The sequence below is a fragment of the Crinia signifera genome, chromosome 3 (assembly GCF_055691185.1).
Source record: "Crinia signifera chromosome 3, ASM5569118v1, whole genome shotgun sequence".
NCBI lineage: Eukaryota > Metazoa > Chordata > Amphibia > Anura > Myobatrachidae > Crinia > Crinia signifera.
In genome coordinates, this window is record NC_139219.1 from 195,906,682 (window position 1) to 195,925,150 (window position 18,469).

At 36.3% G+C, this 18,469-nt stretch overlaps 1 protein-coding gene across 4 annotated transcripts in view; it reads left to right on the forward strand.

Moving 5' to 3' along the window:
- The window catches only part of COL12A1 (collagen type XII alpha 1 chain), a 167,054-nt gene extending 148,981 nt beyond the window's left edge, over positions 1–18,073 (forward strand). For 3 of the 4 annotated variants that reach the window (XM_083177191.1, XM_083177195.1, XM_083177192.1), the window contains 6 exons: positions 3,094–3,129; positions 3,237–3,303; positions 7,994–8,182; positions 8,415–8,492; positions 14,174–14,344; positions 17,056–18,073. In XM_083177191.1, coding sequence (XP_083033317.1) covers positions 3,094–3,129; positions 3,237–3,303; positions 7,994–8,182; positions 8,415–8,492; positions 14,174–14,344; positions 17,056–17,228 — 714 coding nt within the window. In that variant the 3' untranslated portion in view covers positions 17,229–18,073. Of the gene's footprint in view, positions 1–3,093; positions 3,130–3,236; positions 3,304–7,993; positions 8,183–8,414; positions 8,493–14,173; positions 14,345–15,598 lie in introns of all 4 variants that reach the window. The other variant, XM_083177193.1, reaches the window with a different exon arrangement.
- The last annotated feature ends 396 nt before the right edge of the window (positions 18,074–18,469 follow it).

Below are 18,469 nucleotides of genomic sequence, written 5' to 3' on the forward strand. Positions count from 1 at the left end.
CAGAAATGTGCGCTGAATGATGCGCTCTCTGGTGAGAACACTGGCCCTGAAGAGCGATCAACTAGATTTATCCAGCATCCAGATCTTAATCACCTGGTGATAGTGATACCTGGGTCTGAGAATCCCTATCGCTATGGCCCCTACACACTCATTTTCTAAGCGATCTAGTGAGATCGCTTACAAAATGCCCTGAAATCTCTTTGTTTGTAGGCCACATAAGTAAAATCACTTGTCATTTCAGTGATCAGTATCCTTGGGGTGGAACCTGGATATGTGAATGAATAATTCCTTACATGTTATTTTAGTGTGTTAGTATATTTAGAAACTATATATTTTCTTGAAAAATGAATGTATAAATTAATGAGTGTGTATACAGATGGCTCTTTTTCTAGGATATTTGGGTACTTTGATGGAAGTTACTGGATTCAATCATTTCAGTTTATTAAATGGCTTGTGAATACTGGCATGACAAGATAAAAAGGCACAATAAAATTCTTAAGGGTGGCTTGCAGATGTTTCTAACAGATAGCAGAGTGCACGAACCCTTGTGGTTTGTAGTTTAAAACCTTTGTATTTTCCTTATATTTGCCCTGGGTTGCATTCCTTTAACCTCTTTACCCAGCTATGCCTTCATTTAGTTCCAGACAGAAGATTGCATGTAACTGAACAACTGTAACAGAGACTTATGTGCAATATAGTAGATTTATCATTGAATGAAATGCTAACTATAAAGTGTTGAGATCCAAAGAGATTATTTAAAATAACCAGAACAGATGAGCAATTTCAGTTTTTTTCATATTTATGCAAAATCAAGTTTTATAAAGACCAAATTTAGACTAAAGTTTCTTGATAGTATTAAAGGATATTCCTCAAGTGGTGTATATACCATGTTTGACCTTTTCACTTATTCATATGCATGGGCATTCGTATTATGTGATTTACAGTATACCCGCAATATTTCTGGATTTACAGTAGATGTACACATACAATGTTGACTTCCGTTCTATTTATGTGTTTATTGAATTGGGTTGTACTTTACTTAAGAAATAGAAATGGACTAACTGTTAGGTCACCTCTTATTTTTGTCCATTCCTGATCTCACTCCCATTCTAAGAGGAGAAACCAGGTGGAAAAATTCTAGGTATTTTTAAGTAATGTGAAATATTGTAAAAGGGGTTTTCCGCCATTATAGATTTGAGGAAAGATGGTAACGTAAGTAACATTCATTTCTGTTTTAACAAATGTTCATTTGGTTTTTATTTGGTGTTTTCAAAGTTAACAAAGTGGTTAATGAAATATGTTAAGATTAATATCAGTGACAGACATGTGGTTTATAATTGCTACTCTACAATCAGTTTGAGTGATTTTTTTTTTAGCATTCATAAAACTACATTATTGTTTCCTCACAACTTTTTGCCTAGAGGCTTATCAGCTGCTAAAGTTGTCTTCTCTGTGGTTTTGTATGGTACAGTTTCTGATTTTCTTTTATTCTATTGGATAATTTGCTAACGTTCTTCTGCAGTGACATAACTGGAACATCTGTGACCTTTACTTTAAGGATTAATTGTCCTACTTAAACGAAATATAGTCGAATTTTAAGAGATTGTTTTTATTTTACATTTATAGAGGGGTATTCAATCCGGGATTCTGATTGTCGGAACGTCCCGGGACGTTTTCGTCTGATTTGACAGTAACTTGACAGTCGGAATTCGATGTTCTGGCTGTCAAATGTTGGAAAGGCCGTGGATCGGCAAAAACGGTCATGGATTGTTGAAAAACAGCCAAGAATTTAATAAGCGGACATTTCTGACAGACAGATTTACTTTAAGGTCAGACTCAATATCCCTAGCGCTAGTAGCAGATCCAATGGTGAGCCACTTTAAAATAAGAGCATTAATATCACTCAACAGTCAATGTAGATCATTGTTGAATAAAAAACTAAAAAAAAATGACAATTCATTTAAACATTTAAACCAGACTGTTTGAATCGCAGAAAAAAAATAGTACTGCAAAAGGTTAAAAAGTCTGATCTGACACCTTCAATGCTGTCATTAACAGATGCATTGAATAGGTGAGTGCCGATATTTCCCCTGTCGGGAAATATCGGCACAGATGGAACACTCCCCCCCCCCCCCCCCCCATAGAATTTAGGTTGTTTTGGATAGACATAAAATAAGTAGATTTAACACACATGTAATACTGTCTGAAGATTTCTGCCCTTGTGAAGATTTCTAAACTATTCTATGACTAGTTACCAGTCTGCCAAAATGATAGAGCTGCATAACAGTAATGTCAGCCCAAGGAGGGCAAAACCGGAATTGCTCTGTCGGGTGTCATCTAGTGGGGCAGCAGCATTTATAACACTTAAATCCCCCCCATAGGCGGTGAGGAGCAGCATTAGCCTTTCATTATATAGGATATAGGTTTTTATTTACAGTTACATATTTTCATATTTATGCAAGCTTATATTAATAAGAACTTTTTATATGTAATAAATAAACTGTTTTATATATAATAAACTTATATACGAACATATTATCGTAGTCTAAACGTATTACAAAATGACATTGCACTTATTATATTTGGGAAGCTAAGTTTATGTATACTGCACATCGTATGACATGATTTACAGATGTCACTATACAGAGGGTAATGGGGTGTACATACGGTTCAATTTGGACACGTTTTCTATTCGATTTTGCTTCTAGAAGCAAAATCAAATAGAAATTGAATCTAAATGGAACAGTGTTAACTGCCTTCGATCTAGATTTGATCCTAATGTGTGGCCATACAGCACCGGGATCAAAAGCAGAAATAGACTTGTCTGGTCAGTCTATTTCTGCTTTGATCTGGAAGATTGAAGGCAGTAATATGCTGCTCTATGTAGCATCACACCCTCCCTCCCCCCACGCGCCAATCCTCCTGCTGTCCTCCATCCCTACTGCTTGATTCCGACAACCCACCAGGTGCCGAAGGCCAATGATATCGAATCGGTATCGATGGCGGCTGAGATCTAACATGTGTACACTCCTTATTTGATTACTTTATGTTTTACAAGGGTCGAACAATAATACAATATAATTACTTTTTTAGGGTCCTACAGGGCAGAAAGGAGATAAGGGTGACAGGGTAAGTGGAAAGATTAAAATAACACAACAACCTTGTGTTAAAGATTTTTTTTCTTTCACATATGTATATAGTATGGTAATGACCCCAAATGTGTTTGTGTCATTAAGGGAGATATTGCTTCTCAGAATATGATGAGGGCTGTTGCACGACAAGTTTGTGAACAAATGATAAACAGTAAGTGGAAACAATTCTTTTTTGTATTGAATAAATGTTTTGGAGTTTGCATATATGATGAATAAACCTATATATTTTGTTCTGATGTCTGATATAATTTAAGCTGTACCTCTTCCCAGCTAAAATAAATAATAGCTTGAAGCAAAAGCTTTGAAAGGTAGTCTGCTTATTAAACATGTTTATTATGTTACCATGACCACAGTATAGGTTGAGTATCTTTTATCCAAATTATTCCGAAAACCATACATACATACATTTCAGAAAGTGAAAAAAAAATCATTGCTAAAAGCTCTACTGGGGACATCTGTAACAGCACTACTAGTAGTAGTAGTAGTAGTAGTAGTAGTAGTAGTAGTAGTAGTAGTAGTAGTAGTAGTAGTAGTACGTTTATTTCTACTGAGGACATGATATGTAACTGTCTCTACTGAGGACAGGATATGTAACTGGCACTACTGGGGACATCTGTAAAAGCACTAGTAGTAGTAGTAGTAGTAGTACGTTTATTACTACTGAGGACATGATATGTAACTGGCACTACTGGGGACATTTGTAACTGCACTACTGAGTACATGATATGTAACAGCACTACTGAGGACAGGATATGTAAATGGATAAATGATAGTCAACCTGTACATTTAAAGGTCAGTGGAACTATTACAGTAGGTCTTTCACCACCCACAAAGCTTGAAGAGACATAAGTACCAACCAAACATTTTTTTTATTCAATAAAGCCTGTGAAATGACAATAAGAAGTGGAATGGTTAGTACTTTATCTCTCTCAACTTTATCTCTTTCCAAGCTTTGATAAATCTCCCCAAAATTCATACTTCATTGATATCCTTGCCCATTTTGCAAATAGAGAAGGTAATAAGAAGCCCAAGAATATCGATACAAAGTAAAAAAATTATTTATAAGGTTGCTTTGACTAGAAGTAGAGCACAGTTTGAGTGAGTCTAATGCTGTGTACACACCAAAACGATTTGGGCACAATCCCATCAATTTGGATCCAATTCAGACCGATTGGATGCAGATTGGGTCAAAATCGTTTGGTTGGATCTGCATTGGATCCGATTCTGATCCTACCTGCTGCAGGTAGGATCTGTATAAGATCCATTCATCTGAATACAGATGGGATCGGATTGGGATCGGATCGTATGCAAATCATATGCAAATCGGATTGTATGATTTGCATACATTTTGCATAAACTTTGCATCCAATCCAAATCGTTTTGGTGTGTACCCAGCATAAGTCAAACTTCATCTCCTTCATGTCAGTCATGTTAAAAGTTTTGAAGTGGGAAAACAGCAGCCAATCAAATCAAAGGAATGTTTTTACTAGCATAGAAAACGTAAATTTGCTTATCTTAAATGATGATTAGTGAGGACATGGGGATTATGTTAGTGAGGATGATCATGTTAGAGTGGATATTAATGATTATGTTAGTAAGGACATGAATTATTATATTGGTGTGTATACATGTAATTATGTTAGTGTGGGCACAGATGATTATGTTAGTGTGAGCATGGATGATTATATTGGTATGGACTAAGGATGCCAATACCGGTATTCCCAAGATCGGCCTCCCTAATAAAAAAAATGGCCTTGCCCTCCAAACCGACTTCCAAATGCATTTACTCACATGAGCCAGGAGTGGTGACGTGCTGCGGTGGGGGAGTGCAGCCGTCCGGTTGCGCACTGTGAACTCTGACCCCGTCATGCTGCACAGAGCCACACAGCTGGAGATGGGAGCAGCCGGGCAGCATCTGAGAAACACTGCCCGGCTTTAGACTGCACATGCGAAACTCCAATCCTGGAATTCAAATTCAAACATTTTTAGGGCCAAATCTTGAGATCCCGTCTGTCCTGAACCCAGGAAGTGATTAGGTTAAGGTGCGTACACACGGGGGGAGATATATTGCTGAGCAATATATTGCTCAGTGTCTCTTTTTCAACAAGCGACCAGAGATGGTCGCTGTTGAAAACGAACCTCTGCTGGGGGTGCCGCAGAGGTAATTAGCTGGTCGCAGGAGCAAGCTCCTGCGACCAGCGATTACAATGGGGCAGAAAATGGGAGCGCGCACCCGGAGATTTATCGCCGGGGCACACTCCCAATCACTGGCAATATGGTCGCCTGCGACCATATTCCCAGCGATTATAGCACCTATCTCCCCCGTGTGTACACAGCACTAGTGTGAGCATGGATGATTATGTTAGTGAGGACATCGATGATATATATTAGTGTGGACATAAGTGATTATTTGATTGTTAACACAGGTCACAATAATATGTAATATGGACACAGGTGATTAAGTGTGACATTATTTTGATGTGAGAGAGGCCTTTGTCAAAATGATGCATGAATTTTGGTCTCTAACACATAATGTGTCATCATACTTTATCTCCTGCTTATTTTTGCTTGCCTATTTTTAAAAAAATGGATTAGTATAGAGCATATTTGAAACAATTTGATTGTCATTTTCACAACAGTACAGATTACAGTATCTCAGGAAGCTAATGTTCTCCTCTTCTGGGAGTTAGTGATCTGTCCTTAAATAGCACAGAGTATTAACATGAGCATCCTATAAAACTGATTCAAGAATATATAGGCACCACACCCACCATTGTACAAAATAAAGTTAATATATTCAACTGTTACTGAGAGTTCTAGAGATAAAGGGGCAGAATTAACAACGGTTGATATTCTTGGTATCACTCCTTATGAATGAAAAATGGTGCTTCTGCCAATTAGCTCCTGTCATTTTTGAAACACATGACAGGGTTTGATTGGTTGGAGCACCATTTATCATTTTTACCAAGTGATAATAAGAATATATCACTCATTGTTAAATCTTCCCCAAAGATTGTCTTTAAGATTAGTTTCAAACAAAATTAAACTTTAGTTTTGTAGCTTGTGTTTGGTTTCAAGGATGTTTGAAAAATAGTAAGAGTAAATATCCATAAGCATAGACAAGTTAGGGTGCATACGCACTGTACAATTTTTTTGACCAATTTGGTTGAAAGACATTTCCATTGAACCCAGTGTCCTGGACTAAAGATGTTGACGAAGATATTGACGACAGACGAAAGAAGAAAGATCTAGCTACAGTTTATAGGCTCTTTTTGAAAGATATTCAAATTGAGCTGCATGCACAGTTGACGAACAATCTTGATGAACAACTGGCGGGTATGCGCATCATCATTCATCGTTTGTTTGTTGACAATATCTTTTGTCAACATCTTTCGTCCAGGACACTGGGTTCAATGGAAATGTCTTTCAACCAAATTGGTCAAAAAATTGTACAGTGTGTATGCACCTTTAAACTCTGATTTGATTCAAATTATAAAAGTAATCGGAAGTAGAGTAGAGTAGAGCAATATACAAAATATTAGTAGGCTTCACTCGATATATTGTAGTAACAAACATGAAGCTTGGTACAGTATGTTACCTGTGTATTCCTCAGATGACATCAGGTAGGGTTCCAGTAAATAAGCATGACAACAAATTAGTGATTTCGTTTGGTTTAATCTGTAAGGCTAATAACGGATAAGCAGTGATAATATTCACGTATGAGACTTAGGTGGGTCTTCAGTTCCGAACAAATTTTGTTCCTGGCGAAAAATCAGTAATTTTACCTGGTTTTTAGGGCAAATTTGACTCGCCCTATTCAAGCCCTGTGAGTTTTTTTGCCAGGGCAAAAAATCTAGCATTGGCATGGCTCGGCGAATTTGCCACAAGACCACATGGTTTTGGCAAATTCGTGGGCTTTGAATCTAATTGGTTGCTATGGGCAACATCCCATAGAACTCCCATCTTAGCATGTTTACCCCTGAGTCTCTGAGCCTGTATACACAGTCCTAAAATGCAGCAGCCACAGCTTTATTCCATGCCAAGATTAGATATGATTTGTATACAAACTCAGTTGCACACAGATATACAGTTCGTGTTGCATATTAAAGGAATCAGCACAGTCTCCTGGTGCAACCTAGGCACGTTGCATTGCAGCTAAGTTGTATTTTTGGCAATAAAAACACAATAATGATTCCAGTTGCATGGGACCTGGTGGCTAACATGCGCCATAGGTCTCTTGTTCAGTGGATACATGGGGACACATCTGTAGTTAAGAAATGGTATTTTGTTCACAGATTATGTCATATTGATCTCAATGATTTGTGATTACCCTTTTATGCTGACTTTCCACATAACTAAACATACAAATCCTATAATTTAGCACATTATGGAATTTGATACTGCGTGAGCAGTAGGTCCTAATGTGCACTGTAGAATGTTAAGATTATTCTCTAATTAATGCCCTCCAGCAACACCACAAACCTTTCAATGTCAAGACCTTGATGTGAATGGAAGTTTAAGGTAGATAAGCACTTGGCCCACCCAGTCTGCCAATGTTTTTCACTTCTGACTAAAACCCCAGACTGCTTTGCTCTGTGCCATGCATTCTTAGAATATTTTGTTACCAGTTTTGCTTAGAGGCTTTCCACCTTTCATGCTCTTATTACAGCTATAATACATTTACAAATATAAAACAATGTAGAAACTGAGATTCAGCTCCTAAGCAATGTTATCAGAAGTTCCCAGACCTGTCTAATTTATACCCATTTACTTAATGTAAGCAGTAAAACCAAAACCCACAATTACTGTATTTTTAATACTTCTCTCTCTTGTGCTTCAAGATCAAATGAGCAGATTTAATCAGATGTTGAACCAGATTCCAAATGATTATTATTCCAATCGTAATCAGCCGGGACCTCCTGGTCCTCCTGGTCCTCCAGGCAGCACTGGAACAAGAGGTGAAGTTGGACCTGCTGGCAGACCTGGATTCCCAGGAACACCAGGTGTTCAAGGACCGCCTGGTGAAAGAGGTGAGCTATGCAGAACAGCTGTGTATTACAGTGTTATCAATTAGAGACCAAACCCTGAGGGTATATCTGAAGTCAAAAAAGGAATCTTAAATAATAAAAAAAAGATAGATAATCGAAAGACTATAGAAAATTATTTATTTTACTTATTTGCAACATATTATGTAGTTTAATATTACAATAATGTGCTGGAAAACGCAAAGGGTTTATCATTATATTTATATACCTTCCTTAGGAATACCAGGTGAAAAGGGAGAGAGAGGCAATCCAGGAATTGGATCTCAAGGACCCAGAGGGCTCTCCGGACCACCAGGTTGGTACAATCAGAAATGAGTTATTTTATTTATGTGTTTGGCCCATACCATGCCATGCGAATTAACATCAGATTTTATAAACAGTTGTAAATAAATTAAATGTACTGCACTGCTAGCATCTGTTTTCTGATTGTTTTCATTTATCTTGTGTTAGGTGGTGTTAGTTATGAAAGAGACATAACAAAATGAATGGAATAAAATGTGTACTGTGTCATTGTGTCAAGAAGTCCTAAAGGTGCCCATACATGGTACAATATTCCCGTGTGTTTTGAAATAGATCACATCACATGCTATTTGCATACAATGCGATCAGGACCTAGTTCAAAAAGCTCGGGCTACACAGACTTTATGTGCTGTGCGACGGGATGCCCGTGGGAGAGTGCATCACATCGCACAGCACCCTTGCACCATGTATGGGCACCTTAACAAAGGAAAACGTCAGTACACAGGAACACAGTTCATGCTTCATTATTTGCTCAGTAACAATTTTATGGACTCAAAATGTTGAAAGTACCAAGTGCGATTTCATAGTGGTTTCATAGTATATTACATAGCATATAACCTACAATTTTCAACAATAGTGTATGAAGGAAATGTGCAAAATATAGTTAAAGGGATGAATTCAATTATTGGCGGTACATCTTCCAGACAGACAAGGGGAGATGTACCAAGCCTTGGGGAAAAAGTGGAGCAGTTAGCGCAAAAACAACCAATCAGCATCTAGCTAAAATTTAAATTAAGTACGAGATAAATCACGGACGCTTATTGGTTGATTTGCACAACATCTCATAAATAACTAATTAACCCCCAGAACATGTCAGCCAGCCACTGCCACATATCTGCCACCCATGAACTGTTCATTTTATTATATCGCACATTAATATATGTATTCACTAAATGTAGTTGTCATTTACTGCCATAAATGCACCATTTATGGGTCAATTATTCATATGCCTTAATACACATTATCTTACTGCCCATTTATGAACATTACATTATTTGATCCACAAATCGCCAATCACTCTGCCAAGCAAGGACCAATGATTCTTATAATACACTTAATCACTAAATATGACAACCATACAATTTATGATGTATGTATACACTTTGGTTAAAATTTAGATAAACTACAGAGCCTGGAGGAAACATGTTAACTCCATATACTTGGGGCCTTGGTGAGAATCAAACCAAAGACCTCAGTGCTGTTAGGCAGTATTGCTAACCTTGCACCAAATGTGGAGCCCAATACTAAATATATGAGTAATAATAAAAATAATGTTATTTGTATAGCACTCTTTTTCCAGTAGGACTCAACAGATAGCATGAAGATAATACAATACAGAAACAATGAATTACAGAAACAGCATCAATACCATTTACAAACATTAAATACATGTTTATAGTATTGCACTGTGCCATATTACTGACATGGTAACTATACCCACATGGTACACAATCTAGTGAGCAAAGAGACTTTCGAATTGAGATAATAGTTTTAAACTAGAGATATACTGTACAGTTTGGTGTTTACAGAAATTGTTGCCCCACCAGAAAGCTTGGGGCACATCTGCACACTGGAGATCTATTGATTCAGTTAAAGAAAGAGACCCCAAATTTTATCAGTCGGTAGTGAGGGTGCTGTTCCCAACAGCCAGGGTGGTTAACATAATATACAAGAGAAAAGAAGGACTGTTGTGGGGAACGCACAGTTAAAATTAAAATGTAACTTTTATTCAGATATAATCAAATTCCCTTGTACTTTGGGAAAGAACAGTGAAAATATAGAGGTTAAAATCACACACATGGACAAAATAGACACATATTGTGCTCCTATAGTATGAAAAGAAATGTATTAAAATGACACGATTGTCCACTTGAAAATGCCCTGTCAATTTAGCACGGATTACTGTAGGTAGGCAGTTTCAGTATTATCCCTTTGATAGTGTGGGTTCATGGGATTCTGGAAGGATGTTTGTTTCAATAGTTGGGTTAGATAAATATCAACTCAGTTTACATCAGGATATATACCTATAGGGTATTGGGAGATATACAGATATTATTACTTGATCTGTATCATCTCCTCTTGATTCTACAATAGTAGTGGAGGAATTTAGGATTTAGAATGATCAAGTATTCAAAAAAGGATCAAGGAAAATACCTGGTTTATCTATATCATTAGATATAATCAGCAGATAGATACATATTTGTAGTTTGGTTGGTTTTCATACTATATGAGCACAATATGTGTGTCTATTTTGTCCGTGTGTGTGTGATTTTAATCTCTATATTTTCACTGATTTCCCGAAGTACATTATAAGGGAATTTGATTATATCTGAAATAAAAGTTACATTTTCATTTTAACTGTGTGTTCCCCACAATAGTCATTCTTTTCTCCTGTATGCACAATTCGGTGATTAAAATTTCAAAACTCAAACCAAGTCCCGATTATGGATCTTCCAGTAGTGTCAGATCTTGGTTTTTAATACTGTATTTTGTGCTTTGGATTGCATTTCAGAAATTGTTTAGGTGCCATTTCAGTAGAAAAAATTTACTGGAAATCACTGGAAATTAATGTTATTGATATTAGTAATACTATAGGAACAAAAGAGATACAAATTGCAGGCTTTTAGCTGTTTTTAAATATTTCCCAAAAATACAAATCTGAATCAAACACTTAGAAACATAGCATTATGATGGCAGCTAAGAACCACTTGGCCCATCTAAGGTGCCCTAAACACATATACATGCATACACACTTGCACACTAGGGTTAATATTTTGCCAGGAGCTAGTGAACCTGCCAGTATGCATTTGGATTGTATGAGGAAACTGAATTCCTTAAAGGAAACCCACACAAGAATGGGGAGAATATACAGTAACCCCATACAGTAATTGAGATCAAGGTGGGAATCAAATCAATGACCTCAGTGCTGTGAGGCAGTAGTGCTAACCATTACACTATCTGTACTGCTCCAATTGAGGGTGGTTTTACCAATACAAAAAAAAAAAACACTGGGGGTGGTTTTGGCAAAAACCATGAGGCAAACATGTCTACTTTAAACAGTTGCATAGAAATCTATTTAAAAATAGTATTGCAGTGTTCATTTTAGAAACCTGCACTTTGATAACCCATGCAGTTCCTCTTTACTTTCTGGGGTGCTGGTCTCTGCTTTGCTTCTACCACACTGGTCTGTATCTTAGCACTGGCAGCAGGCAAAAATATCCCAGTGAGGAAATATAACTGCATGGGTTTTGAAAGGTTTCAGGGTGCTAGAATGATCACTATATATATGTCATGTATTTATTATGCTTGAATAAAAGCCGTGAACTTAAAACTAGATACAATGGGTGAGATTTAATAGGATGAGAGATTCAGAAAGTGAGAGATTTGGTAAGAAATCTCCAGTTTTTTTAAAGCGGCAATCATTTACACTGCAAAACCAGTTTGATTTTGCAGTGTACATGATTGCCGCTTTAAAAAATCTGGAGATTTCTTACCAAATCTCTCATTTTCTGAATCTCTCATCCTATTAAATCTCACCCAATATGTTTTAAATCCACCCATATCATAACAACGGTATATATTACTTAATATTAAGGGACAAAGAGTGTTTACAAATCTAGAAAGGGTTCCAGGAACTTTTAAAGAATTACATGGAAGTGCTTTTTTTTATACATCTGCCAGATCTGCTCCTGTTTGTATTGGAAATGTCAAAAACTATTTTAGCCCAAAAAATGAATGTTTTAATAATTTCTAAATGTACATTACATTATAAATGTAATGTTTAAAATGTCAAAACATGGTCTTCACTTTGCTAGACTTCCACTAACTTTAAATCTTCTATACAGTTCTAACTTATGACCACTTTCAAAAATGAGATCCAGTTCAAGAACCAATTTCACAATGCTGTAGCATGGTATAGAGGGACCCTCAGCTGGGGGCTCCCCACCCTGGCCAAACTTGATTTTGTGGCCTCAAAGAACAAGCAATGGGTGCAGAAAATTTAGACATTGGGTGCATCCCAGAAATGCATGCACCATGTAGCTGGCATCTCTCCGTGCTCCCTGCTAGCTGGATATATGTGCCATGGGGGCAGAAACAGTACAGCAACTGTTCCACCTCCTCTGATTTTCTCTAAGCTTACCAATTTATAATGAAAACTGTTGTCAAGGGTGTGGCATAGCTCACAGTCTAGGTTGACAGTCAAAAGGTTGACCCCCGAAAGGATGACATGCACAAAGTGGACACAAGCAAAAAGTGGCCATGAAAAAAGTTGCGATATGAAAAGGTTGACTTGAATTTTTCACTCTTTTTGGTATTAATGTCAACATCTGAGCATGTGGACCCAAATTAGTGTACCGCATCCCCTTGCATGGCTGGCTTCAGACTCAATCTGAGTCCAAGTCTATGGTAAAGTATGATGTCAAATGTCAAAAAATGGCAGTGGGGGGATCATGAAAAACTCATGTCAACCATTGTTGCATCAACATATTGCTAGTGTTGACCTTTTGAATATGTCAACCATATGTATGTTGACCATTTGTTATTGACCTATTGACTGTCAACCTAGACATTGTCTGTAAGGCATCTGGATACTGGTTGTCAGAGAGGTAGTCCTTTACATATGAAAAGTCATAATTAACACAATGTTGGACAAAATTACATTCATTTTTATCTGCATTGGAATCATGGTGTGAGCTAAGGAAACTATTTTTTATTCATGGTAACTATTTTTTACATTCAAATTAGAAAACAGTTCAGTTTTCTTGTAGATCTTTGCATTGGGCCAAATTCTAAAACATCTTTTTTTTTTATTCTCTTTAATACATGTTACTTGTTTGCAACTGAAATACTTTGATACGCAGCCACTGATATAATACTTTACTTGATGAAGTCATCTAAACCAATTCTACTTTGTCAAAGTAAATATGGAACGCTTTGTATGGAAACAGATATTTATTGTTACTTCTAAACCCATATTTCTCAGTGTGCTTTTAAGATGTAACTGGAGGAAATCCAACTTTACAAATAGTGCTGCACTATAAGCTTGCAGTCCAGTAATCCATTCCTCGCTATATTCCCTGATTCTTGGCTGGAGAAGAATGTTCTGGCCATCCCTGTCTTTAATTTGTTAGTTAAAACATGATTTTTTCATTACAATATGTACAAGAAGCTTGCAACAATTTTATCCTCACTTGATTCAAGCTTTACATTTTAGCTAACCATAATAGTGATTGCTCCAAGAACAACATGACTTCATATGCCCCTGGGCCACAGGATAAGCAGAGTTGATGCATTTGTAAATTTTAATTGAAATTCAGTGTGTTTTTGCAAATGTTGTAGTTTCCCTAGAGTTCATTATTATAGGGTAGAAAGAAACCAAATAATTTACTTTGTCTTAAGTTCTTTTTATCATATCAAATCAGGTTCTGAATAAAATATTGTTTACTGTATCAAACATGAATTGAGAAGCTGAGCAAAGAAGGCCACAAAATCTGACATATTTTTGTACTTTTGGGGTTTTCATTGAAAACCTATGTAGATTTGTACTTTTTTGCCTTTGCTTGGTACTAATATATGTCTAGACAGTTTGTGTGCCAGATGCATTACTAGTTTTGGTTTGGAACAATAGAAAACAAACCTCTTAGAATTTTATATATTTTTTTCTTGCAAATTCAGGGCCACCAGGCGACTCCAGAACTGGACCACCAGGATCTACAGGCTCCTCAGGGCCTCCAGGACCTCCTGGTCGGCCGGGTAACCAAGGCATTAGAGGTCCTACTGGTCCATCTGGTTACTGTGATGCATCAATGTGTGCAAGCATTCCCTACAATGGTCAAGGTTACCCAGGTATGTTTATCAATGTCATAATCTAATAATGTTTTTTTTTTCATCACACATAGTGGTCAAATTGGGATTACACACACTGTGATTTTTAACTAATTGTAGATTTTGGTTTATGTGTTGCCCGCATTAAAAATTGTGTCCCATTTTATCTTAATTATGTGTCCTCTAGCTAAAAATAGAAAGAGGAAGGAATATAGTTAAAAAACAACTGAGACAAAGCCACGGAAGCCCAGTTGCAGTTTAATGTTTTTCTGTAGGTCTTCAAAGACAGAAATAAATCAGAGGTTTAGGGGCAAAATTCTAATGAAAAGTAACTGATTGTTTTATAAACACCTAAAATAGTTTATATACATTTACTAAACCTGTGAACTTAAAACTAGGTACAATATGTTTTAAAGCCATCCATATCATATCTACGTATGTCTTAATATTAAGGGACAAAGAGCATTTAAAAATTTAGAAAGGGTTCCAGGAACTTTTATTTTTTGAACATCAATAATTTTTATTTCAATTTTGTTCCGTTTTCACAGAAAGGGAAGGGATACTAAAAAAGTGGAGAGAGGGCAGGGGAACAAGTAGTCGTCCAACAAAAGCATATACAAAAAAAAAACCATAAGTGCATACAGTAGTTATCTCAAAAACTAGGTATCAATAGCAGTCAGAAGTAATAGGCTGAAAAAACTGTACAGATTGATAGACGCTAAAACATTCACTAATAAAAAATCAGTACTCCTTGCCAAGCAGGACTATACTCTCCTTCTCGAGAGGTAAAATAAGCATGCCAGCTATACCACTTAACAAACGGGGATTTTGCTGACATTGAATAGGGTAAATCTTCAGTCTCCATTTCAAAAGCTAGGAGAGTTTGGCGGATAACTTTAAGTAACAATGGAGGAGAGGGGTCATTTCCAGGAAATTTTAAAGAATTATATTAAGGTTGCCCATATGGAATTGCTTTTTTTTATACAACTGCCAGATCTGCTTCTGTTTGTATTGGAAATGTCAAAAATAATTTTAGCCAAAAAAAATGAATGTTAGCATAATTCCTAAATGTAATTACAACCATCTTAAACATTTTTGTAAATTAAATTTTAAATTGATACGGATGGAAAGCATCCTGCAAATCTTAAAAGTTAAATTTGCCTTAATAGTTTATAAAATGGATGTAATTATCTCTAACATTAATGTTCAGGTGGAAGACAATGTTTTATGCATCTCATACTTTTAAATACTAACATCATCTTTGACCTGTTTCAGGTTCCGGCTAACACATTTTCTAAGTCTCCAGTGCTGCTTACAGTTTGAATTCATGAAAATCCTGTTTCTGAGATGTTTGCGCACGTGCTTTCTCTGGAATGATTTTCTTGGGAAATGTCACCATGGATATAGCTAATGACCTATATTGTCATCATAAAAGGGGAAACTGTCCTTTATACTAACAACACTCGAATGGGAACCAGGACAGCGATATGAACTCACAAAGCCTGTTTGCATTTTTGTAGTGAAAATGTCATGTCATATATGAGAAATATAGAGCCTCAGTTATACAAGAGGTCAATATAACTACTAACTACTGTATCTGAGGTAACCCTTGTTTAAACAGAGATTTAACATAAGGATATAGAAATGATTTATGTAAATAATAAACTAATTGTGGCTTGTAAATGGTTTGAATGAGAACATATTCACTAAAATCAGTTAACAATATTTTACAATGAAGCTAATACATTAAAGCCTGCTGCTTGCTGACTGCTAGAATAACCATCTACCCCTCATCCATTATGAGTTTTACAATGCTACTGCTTGTCAGGCAAGGCCTGTAATACCATAACTTCATTAATGTTGAACTTTCTATGTAACTGACATAGTGTATTTGAATGCATTATTATTGACAATTCTTCTATTATAATGTGTTCCATTATTTATTATTGTATATTGGGATAAATCACAATTTACCATTAAATTATTTCAGCTAACCGCAACAACTCTGTTCCAAGACAAAAATATTTAACAATAGTATATATAATCTTTATCTTAAATCTGTTCTTTATAATACCCATATGGATAAGACACTGATTATTAACAGTTTAATAATGGTAACTTACTTATTTGTACAAAGGAACAAATCTTATCACATTTTTATTCTTCCAAGGTAATTGTGGAGGGGTGTACACAAGGAGCGATCTTTGCTAGTGAGCGACTTTGACTAACTGCAACAGGGATTTTGACTAAGTGATATTGTCTATGGGCGATTTTGACTATACTAGAATTAACATACTTGGTTGGTATTTAATTGCAGATCAAGTGAATATCTCCCTCAGCATTGAATACCAGCAATTTTGACTAGATTGCCAGCGATCTAGTCAAAATATTCTTGCCTGGCAACTCTTTTTAAAAGGCGATATTATAGGGTGATTTGTCTAACCTTGACAGCGATCTTTACTAACCTTCTAAGCAATTTTGACAAAATTGCTTAGAAGGATCGCTCCGAGTGTACACCCCTTTAGATGTGTTGATCTATCTTGCATTTAGCTGATCATGCGATCAAAGTGCCAAATATAGTTTCCAATATAAATATTTACATAGATTTATATATTGTAGATAAGTATATATCTATAATAAATAACAAAAGACAGATTGTATCATTAACTTTGCCCATGGATTCATGTTACGAGATAATTATGTTGTTCAATCGGACAAATATTTTCAACCAGAACCTTATCAACCTGAAAGTGGACCACTTGAGCCTGACAGTCAACCATACGTAGTCCAAATGGCACCAGAGAGACTAGACGACGAGGACTATGGACAGGAAATGCAACATCCTGAATATGCTGAACATTTGCGGTGGAGAAGATCCTTGAGAAAAAATGTAGTGAAGTCATAAAATTAAAATGTTTTGTTTTTGATATATGTGTCATTTTCTTAGGGACACTTATACATGTAAAGTAGGTGTATAGCATGCTTTCCAATTTCCCTCCAGGATATTGCAGTCATGAAACACACTTACTGTAAATGTATGTACACGTACTGTGTTTATGTGAATGCTGTGATATGCAGATCTCACCTTAGAAACCACATGAAGCTTCTTGTCCGATACGCTCTACATGCTTGTAAAATATGTTGCGCTTATAGCCCCATTTGCCTTGTTCTGAATGTGTGAATAAAGATAAAAAATATTATTTTAATTTTAACATAGTACATACAGTACCTAAAAACAGTAGCAAACTTCCCATCAGCTTTGTGTCTGAACATTTAATTATTTCCCTGCTTCTTAAACATATTGCCACCCATATAATACCCAAGAAACAACCATTTTCCTTTCTTCCCAATGTACCTTTCTAACCAAGCCTCAATTATATTTTGTAGGGTATCTACTGCTTTGTACTCTTCTTCTCTTTAAGCATCCATCAGTTCAACATAGCTAAATATGTTGTGCCTGTTAGGTGCAGGATTATATTGTAGACACATTACCATTTACACGTATGGCAAACTGCAGTCAGTCCTGCAGAAAAAGGAATTGCATGTTTGTGCTGTATATTTAGTATGGACAATTGTCAGAATATAGTGATTCTTAGTTCTCAAAGCAGTTTGAAATTGTATGCAAGACTATCAATACAGATATGATGTTTATGGATTTTTAACTGCAAATTGTGAATTTCACTGCCTTATATTTTTATTTATTTCTGAAACAAAAGAGGCGTTTTTTTCAATAAAACTACTGAAAAGAAATATATATGGTCTCATTGCATTATTTAAAAGATAAAGGGATGGGTTATCTAAGCTTCAAAAGTGATAAAATGGAGAGTGATAAAGAGCCAGCCAACAATCAGCTCCTACCTGCCATGTCACAGACTGTGTTTGAAAAATGTCAGACAGGAGCTGATTGGCTGGCTGTTTATCACTCTCCTTTTTATCACTTTTGAAGCTTAGAGAATCTGGCCTAAAATCATGAAATTCATGAGCATAATATATATACCGAAGTACCAACACACTCGACATTCCTACGAATGGGGTGCAAACAGCACCCACTTCCCAAGCTGGGGTGCAGTGGCCTGTGACCACACACTCTAGTAAATACAAACACAGGGGGCCCAGCACTCACTACAGCAAACTTTAATTGATTAT